General features: G+C 42.3%; 1 protein-coding gene across 1 annotated transcript; it reads left to right on the top strand.

The window, feature by feature from the left end:
- The first annotated feature begins 16,773 nt into the window (after nt 1–16,773).
- LOC101062761 (electron transfer flavoprotein subunit beta lysine methyltransferase) lies at nt 16,774–18,457 on the top strand. Its single transcript, XM_003967376.3, has 3 exons — nt 16,774–17,223; nt 17,288–17,418; nt 17,943–18,457. Exons 1-3 carry the CDS (start codon nt 16,955–16,957, stop codon nt 18,296–18,298), a joined length of 756 nt encoding a protein of 251 aa, XP_003967425.2. The 5' UTR covers nt 16,774–16,954; the 3' UTR covers nt 18,299–18,457.
- Nucleotides 18,458–18,626: the final 169 nt, after the last annotated feature.

Below are 18,626 nucleotides of genomic sequence, written 5' to 3'. Positions count from 1 at the left end.
TCAGTGTAATTGCACCACTGGTTCCAAGTGGAGGAACCTTCCTGGTTCCTTCACTTGCAATAGCTGGATTTTAATCAGGTGGCAACGTTTCCATCTGAAATATTCTTTTAAAAATAACAGGACAGCTGTTTGTCTTTGGCACCCAGAGCAACGAGTCTGACTCCTGCCAAACTCTGAGATTCTGAATCAGGACAGACAAAACCACTCTTATATTCAACCCCTGATAGATTTCGTTTCCAGAACAATTGATAGTTTGTTGCACCTGCTGTGCCGTGGGATTCCGCCTGGCGAGGAAAGAGCCGGCATATGGCCGCCTTAATTAATGTGAGAGCATCTCGTTGTCTGCATCCCAGCAGACAGTTTAGGTCTGATAGAACCTGCGGACCTCGTGTCTTGTTGGGATTCGCAGGCCTTCATGTTGCGTTCACTGTACTGGATTAATGTGTTGTTTGCTGCTCACCTGAGCCTGGATTCCACCTCCTCAAAGATGTCATCTTGGGCTGAAGGTAAAACAAAAACCCTGCCAGTATTTTGGTACAAAGTTGACTTTGATTGTTTCTCCTGCTGGGCAACAAAAAAGACAACTGGAGGATGAGATTTGTTTTTTAGTTATTCATAGCTGTGATGGAAGAGTTGGTTCAGCGCTCAGCAGCATTTAGTGTTTTCGCTCATTTGATGTCTTTTTTTTAACCATCAATAAGTGACCTTTGCTTATATGCATATTTTAAATTGTGCAAATTAAATATTCTCTGTTCCTCCAGTTTTCCATCAATGTAGCATTTATCAGGAGCTTGACAAGTGATTCAAAAAAGTAAAGAAAAAGAATAAGAACTCAAACACTTCTATGGGATTGTCTGCTGGTCCAGTAGCATCACGGACAGGGACAGGAAGAGGATGGACAGACTGGTAAGGAGGGCCAGCGCTGTCCTGGGATGTCCCCTGGACTCGGTGGAGGTGGTGGGAAACGGGAGGATGATGGCTAAGCTGTCATCCATGTTGAACAACACATCCCACCCCCTACAGGACACCCTGACAGCACTGGGCAGCTCCTTCAGTGAGCGGCTGCTCCACCCTCGCTGTGTGAAGGAGAGGTATCGCAGATCTTTCCTGCCGGCTGCTGTCAGACTGCACAATAAACAGAACAACCGCTAGCACAATCTGAATATTATATATTCTGATATGTATATTGTATTCACCCTCTGTACTATGTACAGGTATACAGGGGTCGAGTATCCATTTACCTGGATTATTGTAAATATACATCCTCTTTGTATATTCCAAATCCTATTCTATTCGATTTTATCTTATTTTTCTCTGCATGCTCTTGCTGTTGTTGCACTGTAAACCTGAATCTGAATCTGAATCTGAATCTGAATCTGAATCTGAATCTGAATCTGAATCTGAAAGAGCATGTGGTGTATTTATCTCCTTTTTTCTGTTCAGTATGAGGTCTATTTTCTGCTTTAATCAACAGAAAAATGATCAATTCCCACATAACAGACCCCTGGACACTGGCTGCCTCTGAGCAGTTCTTTTTTCATAATTCATAAAAGCCCATTTTAAAAAAGATGTGGATGATAGAAAGAACAATTTTCTTGTTCATCCAGCCTGAAAGATGAATAGCAAGTCTCAGCCACTCAGTATATGAGAAAGCCTTTCCATTATGTAGATATAAATACATTCTCCTTAAGTCCATAAAAGTACTGCATAAATCAGTAAAGCATTTTAGGCTTACATTTATTCATTTATTTAAACTCACTGCCTCCATTTCAATTCAAGTTTATTTATGTAGCATCTGTTAAAATCAAAATGGTCTCTGTGTGCTTGAGGAGAGGAGAGGAGAGGAGAGGAGAGGAGAGGAGAGGAGAGGAGAGGAGAGGAGAGGAGAGGGGAGGGGAGGGGAGGGGAGAGGAGAGGAGAGGAGAGGAGAGGAGAGGAGGGGGGAGGGGAGGGGAGGGGAGAGGAGAGGAGAGGAGAGGAGAGGAGAGGAGAGGAGAGGAGAGGAGAGGAGAGAGGAGAAAGGAGGAGAGGAGGAGAGGAGAGGAGAGGAGAGGAGAGGAGAGGAGAGGAGAGGAGAGGAGAGGAGAGGGGAGAGGGAGAGGAGAGGAGAGGAGAGGGAGGGAGAGGAGAGGAGAGGAGAGGAGAGGAGAGGAGAGGAGAGGAGAGGTTGGGACTGGGGGGGAACCCTGCTGTTCCCCCCCAATTAGAACCGTATAGTCCGTGTGACCACCTGCTGCTTTAGGGAGAAACTTTACAGCTGAAACTGTTTGCTTCAGGAGTTCCACCAGGAGTAACTTCCTGGAACTGCAGAGTTTGATGCTGCAGATAATTGTTGTTTTATTATAAGCAGGAAAGAGCAGGGGCCATATGTTGTTTACATAGATGCTGGAGATTAGAGAGATGGATGGATGGATGGATGGATGGATGGATGGATGGATGGATGGATGGATGGATGGATGGATGGATGGATGGATGGATGGATGGATGGATGGATGGATGGATGGATGGATGGATGGATTAAACTGGCCAAACAAGCCTTAAAAGCACATTTATATGCGAGCACTTTTACGCAGACACTCAGAATTACTGTTGATGGCTGCAGACATCAGCGACAGAGTCGGCGGTGAAACAGCATTAGTGTGACATCATGTGCAGGAAAATGAGATTAGGCGATGACGCACGTGACATGCTAATGACATCTCAGCATTTATTTGAGCGATCTACAACCATCCAACCTCCAGAATCCCCAAGGAAGCCTGAACACATTCATTATGATCTCAAAGAGCCAAATTTAGCATCATTTTCTTGTCCTTCTATGTGACACTGTTTCCTCTCATGAAAGCAAACTATTGCACGCGCTGTAGATTTTTATACATCAACAGTTTCAGTTGTTGATGTTGTTTACAACTGCTGCAGAGGAGCTGATATTATCGGCGTTTTTGTAACTCTTATCCCAACAAGAAGACGTGTTTATGTCTTTATTTGACACTCTGAGGTCCTCTTTGCATAAGCTGAGGTCTGTTGTTATCGCTGTGTTGATCCTCAATTCTTATGGGCACACACACCCCTGAAGATTTTATTTTATTTCACCGAGTCATCCTTGCCGTGGTGTTAAGTAGCACTTGGATCCTGGAGAACATGTTATGGCTGGGTGAGTGGTTCCAGCCTGCAAAGAACAGAATCTGCAGATTTGTTTCATATTCTCGCACAGTCCAACAGTAATTCGCCTTCTTCCTTTTCAAAAAACAACAACCTGACCTTGGAAAATATCTACTTGTATTTATTTAAATGTTGTGTTTGCTTTCAGGTACAATACACGTGAGAATGCGTGATTTGTCTGAGAACGTGACTGTATTTAAAAAGCAACAGAACCGAGGGTGAAAGTGCAAATTTCTCATGCATAGAGATTTATTTATGTATGTAGGTTACAAGTATAGAATTCTTTCTGTAGGACAACTAGAGTGCAGCAGCAGGAGCAAATAGCTCTCTTTTAAATTTCTGGAATACAGTTAGCATCTTAAAAGTACCATTTCTGTAATATAGCAAGATGAGATGAACCCAGCGTTTAGAAATATAGACATTACAGTACATTACCGCTGTTGTCCAATATATGTAAAATATCACTTCAAAAATAGTGCAGCGGAACTGAAGCGTATATATGCTATATTTCATGTCAAGTGACTGTGGTTGTAAATGCTGGTTGCAAAAGGTGTGCTTGAATTCGGGATTTAAAGGGTTTAAAGGCTCCTGTCTGTCTTTCCTTCATTAAAACTTTCCCACGGTGTCACATCCTCCTTAGCTGCATAACTTTACAATCTGCTCAACTGATTCATCGCGGGATTTAGGACCTTTGGCAGCATCATACATCTGCCCCATTAGGGTAAGAAGCATATCATTAAAGCAGCACCTGCAGGGCTGTGGGGCAGATGTGCATTGAGTATCTCGGCCACCTGGGGGCGCCAATGCTGCAAGCTGCTGTCTTTTTTTAATGGGAATTCAAATCACGCTGGTTTTATCTGCGGCTGTCTAATCCATTATAGATGTTTTAAAATGTTGCATATAAGTGAAATAGCTGTTGTTTCTTGTGACATAATCTTTGGGGGCCACTGATAGGTACAATGCGAAATCTTAAGATAGAGTTTGTTTTTGATCCCAAGTGAATGCAATACGCATCTGTATTAGGTGGCTGCTCTACAGATGTGCAGTTTTAATATGAGAGGTCATAACGGCTATTTCATGTTTATTGTAATCACTGATTAATAGAGTTGCATTGTGTAATCATATTAGTCAATGTAGTTGGTTTTTTTTTTAGCATATTTTTTTGGAACCATTTAATGCAGTGAATTAGAACTTATTTTAACGGATAGAAAACTGTTAAGCTTTGGGAGTTAAAGTTAGACACAATGCAGTTGTGTGTATGGGTAGAAGTGGGGGTTGACTGCTGGTCATGGGGATAAAATGTGCCAGATAGTTGAGACCTCCTCCCCATTTCCAGCTACCGACTGAAGAAGAACTAATGCGAAAGAATAGAAGGAAATGTGAAATGGGAACATTGGAATAAGCAATTGAAGAAGAGTGTGTGTGAAGGGTTTGCCCTTCTTTGCTTAAGTTACCAATAGACCACTATCTGTCAAGATGTCCAAATGAAAGATTTTGAAGAAACCTGTTTTGTTTTACCAGTAAGTTTAATAGATGGATCTGTGGGGGTCATCTTGAGGGCCAATAATGGGCCAAGCCGCATCCCTGTCAAAGCCAATCTTGTTTAAACGCACATATTCTTATAAACAAACAGCTCCTATTCTTGAAAATAAAGAATGAACAGTTGTTTGGATTAAATTAGGACATCTTTTAAATCCTTTGCAGTTTTTAGATTTCGAGATATACTTTCTAATTCAAACAGCAGCGCTTCGGTTTCCTCTTCAAGCTCCTGCGCTGACAGTTCTGCTTTATCCTTAAACCACCTGGAATTGCCCCCCTGCTGTGCACGTCTATTTTTTCTCAGCACAACCCTTTCAGATTAAGCAGCACCAAGCAGCGACCCGCCCTCTGAGCGCCCTCCAAGGATGGCAAACATGGCCGTCTGCTGGTGATTCAAAGCGACCGACACCGGGAGCCTGCTGAGACGACTGTGCTGCCTGCGTGGGCTCTCTTCCAAACCTCCCTCTGTTCCTGTAAGTGGCATCCACTGGGGGGGGGGGGGGGGGGCTGCTACCTCCTCCAGCATCACAGCCTTTGAAACACATCCTACCAGGGGGGATGGACTATTTTGCTCTGTTTGGTGGTGACATCGCACAAAACTGTCAGAGGAGCAGCGAGAGCTCAGCCTCCTGTGGCAACAAATTGGGGTAGATGTGGGTTTTCTGTTTCAGTGTTCATAGTTGTTTTGCTAAACTGTGCTTTTTTCTTGTCTTATGTTAACTTGGAACCCTTTTTCCCCCTCTGACTCCTCTCAGTGGCTGGGTTTCTCTCTGTTTTGTGCTCAACCAATTTCTGCCTGACTCACACCAAACCCTTGGAGACGTCCTGGGTCTCAGCAACATGTTGTTGCTTGATTAAATTTGAGCTTTGTCACTGAAAATGCATAAATATTGAACAAAATTGACAATTCACTGATAGAGTAACTATGGGGGCCAAAGCCAACAGAGAAAATAAATCTGCCACTTCCAGCACTGTTGGCAGAGTCGGCAGGCCTGTCTGTGCTTCTAGGAACCAAAATGGCTCCGGAAACTTTGTTTCTGTTGCCTGTTCAGTGTTTTACCAGAGCAACGAAATGTTTGTAATTTCTAATCCAATCCTGGTCTCACTAACAAACCCAGTGTGTGTGTGCGTGTGTGTGTGTGTGCTTGCATTAACTGTTCCCATGGTTTCCATGTTTGTTTTTGCCTCTCATCTCCACGAAAACAGCCACCACAAACACAACCATGACAGAAAATCAATGTCAGAGCTGTAAGAACATTTTTTTTTAAAAAGGAAGCAGTGAATGTCGAATCCCTGCAAATGTCTGCATATAATTTGCACCTTATGATACACATCGCCCACACGTGCGTCCAATTCACTCCACACCATCTGCACTCGTCCAGTCCAGCAGTACAATTTCACACTTTTTGGTAATTACTTTTTTTCTGTGAAGCACACAGATCAGGACGGATAAATAATGAGCTAAAGATAAAATAAGTTAAGCTACACCCCTTCCTCTTATGTACGGAAGTGTCCCGCTCACTCTTCCACAAAGCTTTAGTCCCCAGAAGCATATTAATTGGTAAATTTGCATAACTGGAAAAATGAGGAACAAGACGCCCTTTTCTTTTTTTTCCCAACCCTTTGACAGTGAATAAGTTGGCATAATGACAGCGCCTGTGATGTTCCAGCTCATGCATCTGGTTTGATTATTTTTCTGCTCCTCCGGTCAGAAGCAGCAGTGATGATCAGAGACGTCTACTTCAGTGCAGCTCATTATTTAGATCTGCAGCAATCCCAGACTCAGCTCTGCAAATAAACGAGGCTGTGCGTCCATGTCAAATCAGAAAAACTGAAAGAAATTGCCAATAAGAGGACTGACGTAATTGTACATTTTACTCATTATTCAGAAGCTGCAAATATGGAGGAAAGTCAGCAGATAACCGGCAGAAGATCACAACCCAAACTGCGTTACCAGAAACTTTGACAGACCGTTGTCATCCATCTATCATCCTGGTATTCTTGTTACAGAGATGTGCAAAAATCCCAATTTTAATGTTGAATGTTCTGTTGGGGTTCTGGGATGTGTCTGGCTTTGTCCTGCAAGGGGTGGTGTGGAGCACAATTGGTGGCAGCTGGCACTGCAGGCAGGCGCACCTGTAGGAAATTTACATCTCGCCTATTTAAGCAGGTTGTGCTGTTCGTCTTCCTTCGTCGTGTGAGGGTGTTTGTTCGGGTTCCCTCGTCGTGCGTTGGATCTGCGGTTCTGGAGGGCCGCTCCTGTTCCCGAGTTTCCTGTTTCCTGGAGGGCCGTTCCTGTTCCTGAGTTTCCTGTTTCCTGGAGGGCCGCTCCTGTTCCTGAGTTTCCTGGAGGGCTGCTTCTGTTCCCGAGTTTCCTGTTGCCCTGGAGGGCCGCTTCTGTTCCCGAGTTTCCTGTGGCCCTGGAGGGCCGCTTCTGTTCCTGAGTTTCATGGAGGGCCTCTTCTGTTCCAGAGCTTCCTGTGGCCCTGGAGGGCCGCTTCTGTTCCTGAGTTTCATGGAGGGCCTCTTCTGTTCCAGAGCTTCCTGTGGCCCTGGAGGGCCGCTTCTGTTCCCTGTGCTCGACAGTCCTGGACGGCTGCCCTCGTCTTCCTTGTGTTGCTCCCCTTCCCCCGTAAATAAAACCTTGTGACCATTTTACTACTGTGTCCTGGCCTGCGTTCGGGTTCTGTTCAACCCTCGTTCCGTAACATGTTCTTTGCCACGTCATTGAAATTATTCGGGGTTTTTCACAAACGTTTGCTTGTGGCTTGTGTTCTGTTAATAAAATGTTACTTGAGACTGTTTTGCTTTAAAATTAGTTAAGTTTTAGGGGATTTTTTTTTCTAGTTTACGAGAGAGGCAGAGTAAAATATTCATATTAAGGGTGTAAAGGGAAGGGAATTGAGAAATATACAGTACGTATAGTTTTTTGGCAAGAATATCAAGATATATATATATATATATATATAATATTTAAAGCATTTGTTTTTTACATTAGGATTAAAAAAAACAGTGCATGTTTACTCTGAGGTGGTGAAACTACTGTAAGTAGTGACTAAAGTGCCCTCTGTCCCTGCAGTACCTGTACCAGCTTGTAGGTGGAGACTCTGCACCGCCTTTTGGCTCCACAGCAGCTTCACACGCAGTAAGTCAGCAACACTGATGAAATGAAACAGTTGTCTGAGCAAATGTCGGAGATTTATTGTTAATATGCATCGATCTTGGTCCAGACATTGAATGAGTGTGGATAAAGGTGTGATCTGTTGTTTTTGTTTCATCTTTTTCAGTACTGTGTAGTATATGAGGCCTGTGTATCGATCCCCAGCAGGCCTTGACCTCTGTAAGACCTTATTTTTCAGCCATCCTGGCACCATCTCAAACATGTTCCATATGTGTCCTGTCACCTGTGTCTTTTTACTTTTTACTTTACCATATAAAAGGGGGCTACCAAAGTAAACAACATCACAATATCAATATTTAAGTTTGGGAGCATGGAGACAATGACAGTTCTACAAGTATACCAAACAAACCCAAGACTTATCCAGAACTTATCATTAGCTTTACCAAGTAGACCCAACAGCACAGCAGTAGCCTACATGACAGCAGATGACAAAGCCACCAGAAAAGTAAGAAACCCAATAAAACTCACCAAGCAGCCGGACACCGGGTAAGAATGTTGACAGGTCGCTTATACAACTGAAATCTCCCGCTTCCTTTTCAACAAGTCAGAAGCAGTAATATGGGCACAAAGTGCAGACACTACTTAAAGTGACAGCGCTCATTAAACTGGCCTACCTACCAGGTACGTCTTGGTTTTTTAGTCAATGAAACCATTTTATCCCTTAGAGAGAAATAATTAAAGAGAAGAATTAAAGAAATAATTAAGGAAAATTAAAGATGAAATAGAATTCCACAAAACACAAGAGATACCACAATATCTGTTTTTTTAATATTAAGCATGTTGTGGTTTCTCAAGAATGTGTATTGATCCCCAGCAGGCCTTGACCTCTGAAAATCTTAACTTCTTTTTCAGCCATCCTGGTACCATCTCAAACATGTTCCATATGTGTCCTGTCACCAGTGTCTTCTCGTGCTTGTGATGGAATGCCTTGTTATTCCCCAAGGGGGGAATTGCTGTGAAGGAGTCCTGGGGCCCACAGGCTCCTGAGTCTTCTTGTAATGGACTCTATACCATTTGGTTGGCTATATTGTGTTATGAGGTCATCAGAAAGGAATGTGTTAACTTGACCATATAAAAGGGGCTACCGGAGTAAGCACTTTGGAGATCTTCACCATCTGGACCACGAAACCTCCCACAGGCAGACTGCAGTATCCGATTGATACCTGACTGCTCTCTCCAATAAACATCTCTTATAACCAAGTCGGTGTATACGAAGATTCCTTCCTCATCAGCACCTCTCGACTACCATCAGAAGAAATTTACAACAACAGTGATCCTACAGCCAGGATGTTCCCTTGTTAGGTTCAAAATACTTTGTACATATGCTCACATGCTTATTATTACTCACATGCAGAAACTGCCTGTTTTAAGACCTTTCATGTGACCTTGCTTGCGTAAGAGAGCTATCATGATTGATATTCTGTCCCCTCGAGGTGGCGAAAGACAGATGTACCCGCTGTTGGAAAGTTCCGTTTCCAATTTCTATATGTTCACTTCTACTTTTGTCTGCGAACACTCCACCCTAATCCAATACCAACATGTTTGTCTGTTAGTATAAATAAACCCTGTTGAAGGACAGCATCTCCGTAGCTCACACTGCAGACGTGTGGTTACCCTTGCAGCAAGCAAAGCAAGAGTCTCTGTCTCATTTCTCTGAAGGCAATGGCACAGGGAGAAATCTAACCCTTTTCTCCCTAACATCCCTGGAGTCCTGGAGCAGAAACACAATTTTCACACACTTAATTTTTTTAAACATGGCAACCATTGGAACAGCTAATGTGCGCGCACACACACAAATTCCTATAAAGACACATTGATTAACACATACACAGATGTTATAGTCTTGTGTAGTATCTGACCCGTTCTATGCAGGCTTTACATCTGTAAGGCCGTAATGTGTTTAACAGCCAGCCTAAGCACCATATTAGGACATCCTCCACATGTGTGTCCTGTGTCTTCTTCCTTTATGTAAAAGGAGCTGCTAAAAGATGACACTGGAGCCTGTGGGCCCCTGGTTGTTCTCCATATGAGGATGTGTAGCATGACGCATCTTCAGTATTCCCTTTTTTGGTAATAACTGAACGCTATACCATTGGGTTGGCCATATTGTACAGCGTGAGGTCATCAGAAAAGAATGTGTTTACTTGACTGTATAAGAAGGAGGTGTCGATGTAGACACCTCGGAGTTCTTCACCAACGGGACCGCGAAACCTCCCTCGGACAAACTGCAGTGTTCGATTGATACCTGACTGTTCTCTCCAATAAACATCTTTGATAACCAAGTCGGTGTCTGCGAAGATTCCTTCCTCATCAACACATCTCGGCTACCACCAGGAGAAGATTCACAACACTATATTCTTAATCAAATCCTACCTTAGTTTTTTAAAAGCGATCCTTCCATTTTCAAAGATGACGATGTTGTCCTACAGCAGAAATTAAATTTTTATCATCCAATGTTGTACAGACAGTGACAATGTATCAAACTTCTCTAAAACATTTGAGAAATAATTTAAGAGAGATTATGGAGAAATAGGTCGACTGTATCCTCAAGCTTCAGTTTCAATTACAGCTTTACATATATTATCATCTAACTGGCTGCTGGTAGGTCAGTGCCTGTAGTCTGATTTGCTTTTTTGTCATATGCTTTATGTTTTAGAACAGGCAGATAGGACAGCTTGTTTTAATGTCCTTTTGTTCAACTCTCTTGACTCCTCCCTGGATTCTTTCTGGAGAGGTTTTAAGCACCATAGATGACGCCTTTAGTGTACAGAAATGTAAATCTTTAGTGCATAGTTAGTGCATTTCTGTGAGGATTTTCATGACCTCTTCCCTATGAGATGTAAAGTGTAGTATCTGACCCGTTCTATGCAGGCTTTACGTTTGTAAGGCCGTAATGTGTTTAACTGCCAACCTAAGCACAATATCAGGACATCCTCCACATGTGTGTCCGGTGTCCTTCTTCCTTCTACAGGAGCCTGTGGGCCCCTGGTGGCTCTCACTAGGAGGATGTATAGCATGAAGCATCTTCACTATTCCCTTTTTTGGTCATAACTGAACAACACACCATTGAGTTGACCATACGGTATAGCGTGAGGTCATCAGAAAAGAATGTGTTTACTGGACTCTATAAGAAGGAGGTATCGAGGTAGACTCCCCGGAGTTCTTCACCATCGGGACCTCGAGACCTCCCTCGGACAAACTGCAGTGTTCGATTGATGCCTGACTGTTACCAAGTCGGTGTCTGCGAAGTTTCCTTCCTCATCAACACATCTCGGCAACCACCAGGAGAAGATTCACAACAAAAGCGTTTCTTATAAATGCCAGTATGACTGCAAAGGACCCCCAACAGGTATTGATATCATCTGGTATCATGCTGAGATGTCTGCTACATTTGATTAGAGCAGCAGCACAGCAGAGATCACATCCTTCTAAAATACAACTGGGTTGGCTGGTTGGTTTATTGTTTGCTTGTTTTGTTGTTTGTTTGTGTGGTGAATTTCTTCTGGTGATCGTAGAGATGTGCTGATGAGGAAGGAATCTTCACAGACACCAACTTGGTTATAAGAGATGTTTATTGTAGAGAGCAGTCAGGTATCAATCGAACACTGCAGATTGTCCGAGGGAGGTTTCGTGGTCCCGATGGTGAAGATCTCCGAAGTGTTTACTTCGGTAGCCCCTTTTATATGGTAAAGTAAACACACTCCTTTCTAATGATCTCATGACACTATATGACAAACCACATGGTATAGCACAAGCATGTGAAAGCACATGAGAGTGCATGATAGCACTGGTAAAAAGACTCATGTGGAACCTCTTCAGAAATGAGGAAACAGGGCCTACTCGGGATCAATACACAAGCTTCACCAAACTGTTCATATAGCAATGCTGTAACCGCTTATTATCACCCCTGTGCAGAACCCTGTGACCTGCTTTAACTGATGTTCTATCACCTCGGGATAGCAGGTGTAGGTTGCCCTTGCTGCAAGTAAAGCTTAAAGCTGTTGTCTTTGCCTCAATTGTTTCTCTCATGTTTTAAGTCATTCGAACCTAACACTTATACAGGAAAAACACAAGACATCCATCATAAGCTGATGACTACACAAAAGAGCAGGAAACACCACCAGATATCACAAGCTGAAAAATAAGTTGAGGTCTTACATAAGTCCAGGTTTACAGAAAATAGATACACAGCTGGAAAACAAGGTAAGTTCTTACAGAGGTCAAGGTCTGCCGAGAATAGATGCATAGTTTCAGATACTACAGTTACAGTTAAACTACAGTTTGCTGGTCGAAGTGAGAGAAGACGCTGAAGTTGAGAAGATGTTGTAGTATCAGACCTGTGTCTCTATTCTGTGTACCATATGGCTGACGGACTCCAGGCCTTCCTCCTACTTCCATTTTTGGTACTAACTGGACTCTATGCCATTTGTTTGGTTATACTGTGTTATGAGGTCATCAGAGAAGAATGTCTTTACTTGACTGTATAAGAAGGAGCTATCGAAGTAAGCACTTCAGAGATCTTCACCATTTGGACTACGAAACCTCCCTAGGCCAGACTGCAGCGTCCGACTGATCTGATCATGCAGTGGAAAAGTCATATGTATGTAAAAAATATGCTGAGGATGAAGAATCTCCTTTATCCAAGTGGATGATGCTGATGCACAAATGCAGGGAGAACTTCAAGAAGGGGTCTGCTGTGTGAGTGCAATGCTCAGCACCATAGAACTGGTGTGATCAAAGGAGGACAAGTGTTTTTAACATTGATGAAGAGAACTTTGCTCATTTAACAACAGCAACTGATTGCTATTTTAACAACTTCTGCCTAGTTATAATTACACAGTTGATCAAAACTGATTAGTTATTACATATTAGATGAACAAAGGACAATGGCGAGAGTCTTATCTGGAGATGTCTTTATCGACAGCGCTGGGAGAAGGCAACGCGGGCACTTGGAATCTCATATATATACAGTTCCGCCTGAGCCCTGACCTCGGTTCCATATGGTTTTTCCTCCCGCATAAATGTTTTTTCTTCTATTTATTCCCCTACTCTGACTAAAATTTAATCTCTACTCCAACATCCAGCCTTACCCCCAGTCAAGCTGGCCCGTCCCATTTATCTTTTTATATAGTTTTTCATAATATCACGTCACACAGGTCTTTACTTTCAGGCAAATGCAGAACCCAATTTCACATACATGTTTTCATCATACATGTTTCTTGAAATTTAAAGAAGGCTCTAACCCACTGCGGACAGGATTTTTTGGCCTCCTCTCCAGAGCCTCACCGTGGGTGAGGGGTGACATCGAATCCTTACTCGAGTCCTCAGAAGTGTATTCAGGCAGGCGCACCAACAAAGTTCACCACACAAGTTGAGACCAAACATTGAAGTACCTTTTGACCTTGCAAGGGAGAGTCGCCCTCCGATCAGACACGTACTCTGCCGCGCTGACCCGGAGACTCTCACTCTACTCCAGCGTTGTCTCTTTTTATTAAAATACAGACATGGTTACACAGCAGGAGACATATCTTAGTTACATAGACTGCATCAGCAACACTACTCACACAGGCAGGGGTGAGATTGTCCTTGCCGGGTGTGAGGATGAAGTTTTGATCACCCGCGCTGTTCGTTCACTAGACTCAGAGTAACCACGCAAACAACAAGAGTCGAGCAGCAGTTCAAGCTTCCTCTGTCAACTCCGTTCATCTCCTGCTCGCTCACCTCTTTTATTGGTGCAAACAGAATGGGTGTCTAAACAGGATCTCGTAACTCATTGTCTTCTGACATCTTTACAAACTTCTCTAATCTTGACCAACAGGATACATCTGGATGCTGAGCTTGGTTGTCAGCAACTTCAGCACCTTTACGAAACACCCTCATGTTCTTCTTTTCTTATCAACATTCCTCAAACACTCAAAATCTACATACAATAGCATTTAAAGATAATACTAATAACAACAATAACAATAATTCTTCTCACACGGGTCACATTGCTCATGTTTTGACGACATATTTTTTTACCACGCTATCACACATGTCCAAGGCCATGTGGGTGCAGAGGCGTCTTTGACTTCATTCTCAGCATACGCAGAGGCGCACAGGCCTGACCAGCCTAACCTAAGCAGATATCACACATTATTGTTTTGTCCTCCTGCTTACTAAACATGCTGACACACAGACCTGTTCCCTCACTCCACTTTACCACTTTTAATCCTTCTCGTATTACATACGAAACTACTCTCTTCTACTTTTATTAGAATAGCAATAACATAATAATGCAATTAACGATATTTCACCACAGGGAAAGAAGGAGGTGCCTTTCGGCTCAGAAAGCATCTACCTGCGCATTCATGTCCAAAAATGCAACACAGGGTACCAGAAGATTGTTCTTTTTCAAAATTTGTAAACAGCAACCGGGATTAAGCAGCCAACCGATCACTGAACAGAACCTTGTGGCAAGTCTAAACCAAAGAAAAAGGAGTCTGTGCTGACCGTTCAGATTAATGAGGTGAAAGTTTTTCTATGTCACCTACACTTAAAAATACTTCAGCATATGCTTGCATGTAACTCTAAGTTTAACCCTAAGTTTAGGGTTTCTGCTCTGATGATGATCTGGCCAATGTCACATGAGTGCCAGCTGAGGTTATAAATGTACACAACTGTCTCGATAATGTATGAAGTGTGATAACAGTGAATACCGAATACTGTACGAAATCTTTAGCGCCATGTGCTGACCAATTACTGTCCAGGGTTGATAGTAACAGAAACACTAAAGAGGCCTGTACCTGTTATTTAAAAAACAAAACAAGGAGAAGCATTCCTGACATCAATAGAAATGAATTGTGGGAAAGAAGAGACATGAAAGAAGACAGACATAAGGTTTTCAGCTCTTCCTTGGAACTCTCTTGGGATTGCTCATGTTTCTTCTCTGTTGTTCCATCTTTGTTTTTGAGAATAAACGTTTTGGACTTGACTCCTCTGCTCATTTGGACATTTTTCTGATCATGAAGACTGTTGTGGATTTTCCTCTATGTCTAATTACTTTAACAAACTTACACTTTTCTTAAGTTAGAATGCCTATGCCAGTGCCAATGGGTTGATGTAGAGTTACCGCAACAAAGTCGAATGATGAGTCAGGGTCAGCTGGTTCACGGTCCAATGATGGTTTATTGATGATTCACAATTCACCATGCATGAGAAGTCTGAAAACTAGCAAGAAATCTCCAGCTTTTATACAATTTGGAGCCTGGGTTTACTCCTCCCCGGGCTCCTCCTTCTATTTAGCCATTTTTCCCCGTTTTCCACCATTATGTACTTTTTAGTATTCTTATCAGAGGTTAGGTGTACGTTCCCATGTTTTTTTAAACAGACAATGTCCTTTAGCCATTCCCACTTTTTGGAAACCCCCACTTTCAGGCCATGAACAGACAAAGACCTCTTGGTTATGTAGTGGATTTTCCCCTACGCTAGAACACTCAAACTTATGCTTCTATTAAGTCAATATACCTATGCCAGTGTAAAACGAATCAGAGTGCGGGGATACCACAACAGGGTCGAATGATGAGTCAGGTTCAGCTGGTTCACGATCCAAATGATGATTTATTGCAGATCCACAATTCACCATCCATGAGAAGTAGCCCGGGCTAAGTCTGATCTTTGACACAAATTGCCCTTCTTTTATACTATTTGGAGCCTGGGGCTACCCCGCCCCGGACTCCTCCTTCTGGTTAGCTATTTTTTACTCATTTTCCACCATTAAGTACCGTTTATTACACTTATCAGAAGTCAGGTGTACCTTACATGGTTTTTTTAAATAGGCACCTTCCTGTTCAAACAGGCAGCCTCCCATCTTTTGTTTAACCCTCTGATAACTTTCCCGGACTTCCCATCTCATAGCAAACATTCACTACAGTGACATGCGTACATCAAATAGTGACATGCATACATACAGCAGGTGTTCAAACAGTGACAATGACTCGTATACATTTCTCATACGCTTTACCTGTCTAATCATTAACTAAAAGGGTCTATCCATTGCACTCATTAACTACGACGGTCTACTCATTAGATCAAAGGTTAAATACAACAACCACACATTCTGCCTCTGTTGCCTTATGCCTGTTACCCTTTTTCACTACAGTTATCATCACAATCAGGCCTATAAGCACGAAGGCAAACATTGCAACCGTAAAGAAGGAAAACATTAACATGGAAACTTAGTCTGGAAACTGGGAACTAAACATTAACATGGCATTGCAAACGTAAAGAAGGAAAACATTAACATGGAAACTTTCCTTTTACCCTTCACTACAAGACCAGGAAATCTCCACACCAATACTTTCAGCTAACACTCATGGAGACATTAACCAGATCCTCATTAGATTAAAACTCTCTTAAAACATAAACTATTAAAAACATAAACTAACACTTTTAATTCCAGGAAAGATGTTGCATCATTCCTTCCTCCCCTTATAGGCTTTTGCTTTTCCAGATGCCTCTAAGGTTGCAAACTTTTATAAACTGAGACAAAATATGCTTCATAATATTATTTGCATAAATACAGTATATGAATTAAACGTTATAAGATAGACTGCTCTAGCATGAATTTAAGGAACGGAACAATCTTTTTCGGACCTTTTCCACATATGTTGTAATCTTAATTTAAAAGGTGTTACGAATGGGTGTGACGAAGGTCTAAACATTTGCTGTGCTACTTAGATCCATTTTCTCCAAGGTTTGACTGTTGTCGCTTTTTCTAGTCGATGTTACGTGTGGTATATTTTGTAGACAGAAAAAATACCAATGAAATATAATAAAAAGGGATGGGGGGTCTTGAAAATAGTAGGAACCTTTTTTTCATAGGAACGTTTTTTGAATCCAGTTTTCAGCAGGTCGGCCGACATCGACGATACGATTGTCCCCCTGCAATATCCGTCCGTCTGATGTTTATTGTTGTCAGAGGAGATGAATGTAGATATAGATGTATATTGTTCTTGTCACGAAACTGTTTTTTATCACAATATGTGAAGCACAGAAATCAAATGAGGCCTGAAAGGTTTTTTCACTAACGAAACTATGTTGGGACGATTTTCGCCACAGAGGTACAGTCAGTGTTTTAAAACATTTGTTAAAACGTTTGAACAGGCGAGATTTAAGTCTAATGAGTCAATCAGAAGATTTATTTCGGAGAACACGGAGACAGGAGGGCAGCTCAGCCTGACACCCGAGGTCAAATTGCGCTTGTTGACCTCAAATTGTCGTTTTTGGCGAGAAAGACCTGAACTTTGGCCTTTTGATGACCCGTACTGGGCCATATACTGGCCAGGAGGACAAGCGTTGTCAAGGTAATTGCACTGCCCCATTTGGCGGAGAGTGTCTGTTCTCTAATCTGGCAACATCTGCATTAAGGTACCTCTTGGATAATCCCGATGAGTGTCAGGGGAAAACGGTTCTGGATGTGGGCAGCGGCTGTGGAGCCTCCGCCATCGCTGCAAAACTTTGTGGAGCTGCTCATGTAATTGCCAACGATATAGACGAAGGTATGTGTCCAGTCATCAGCATTTTCTTTAGAAAATACTATAAAAGTTAACCCAAATCAGCCATAAACCCTTTTACCAATATGTCTGTGTAGATACTCGGTCACATTCTCCTCTCTTTGTGTTTAAACATAAATCAAAAAAATATCTAGTGTATTTTTTCCTTAGCTCAAATGGTTATGTAATGTTTGTGTGTTTTCCTCAGCTCAAAAAAGGCTATGTGATGTTTAAATAGATTATTTTGTATGTGAGGAATATACAAACGTTTAACAACAGTCTTGATAAAAACCAATAATATATCATTTAGTCTCACATTGTTCTGCACTGTCGATTTATTAAATATACTCAATATACTATACTTATGTCAGTGTCACTCTAATATTTATATTTGATATGTGTAAAAGGTTACTGATGAGACACACCGTAATATTATTATAAAAACATGGACTGGTGGGTTGCATAGAAAACTTAAGCTATTAGGCTATTTACATGGCAGAATATTACCAATTTGCTGTTTTGTGTTGCAGTTGCAGCCATCGCCACACAAATGAACTCTGAGCTGAACAGCCTGGAACCACCCGTTTGTGTGTCTGAAAACATGATCGCTTCCCAGATCCAGGGCGTCGACTTGATCCTCCTGGGCGACATGTTCTATGACGAAGCTCTCGCCACCAGCCTTCACACCTGGTTAGACAATTGTGTCAGAACTCACGGTACCAGGGTCTTGATCGGGGACCCGGGGAGAGCCCAGTTCCAGAGCCACGACATCCGTGGATTGTTGCGCCCGCTGGTACAGTACGAGCTGCCCGAGTCTGTTAAGGAGGAGAACTATGGACTGACCTGCAGCAGAGTTTGGCTCTACCATCCACAATTCTTTAAATAAAATGCAGCATTTTGGTAGCTCATTGAAAAAATGTGTTTGCCTGCAAGAAAAAGAGTGAGCCAGTGTGTCTGGTGAAAAATGCTTTCTTGTTCATCTGCACAGCAAATCAGAATAAATAACTGCTGCGGAGCATCTGCTTAGGAAGGGCTTCATTACAATCTTGTCTGTTCTCTTGGTGTGGCTTTTCTTGTTGACATCAGCAGTTTTTGTTTGAGTCCAGAATACATGTTAGATGAATCACGTTGATCATTATTCTTAATTTGTTCATAAACCCGGCAATCTATCTATAACCTTTATGTCATCAATCTGAACATCTCTGGGTCCTGTT

This window comes from Takifugu rubripes, chromosome 9 (assembly GCF_901000725.2).
Source record: "Takifugu rubripes chromosome 9, fTakRub1.2, whole genome shotgun sequence".
NCBI classification, from domain to species: Eukaryota; Metazoa; Chordata; class Actinopteri; order Tetraodontiformes; family Tetraodontidae; genus Takifugu; species Takifugu rubripes.
Note: the sequence above shows the minus strand (reverse complement) of the source record. Positions and strands in the feature narration are given on the sequence as shown.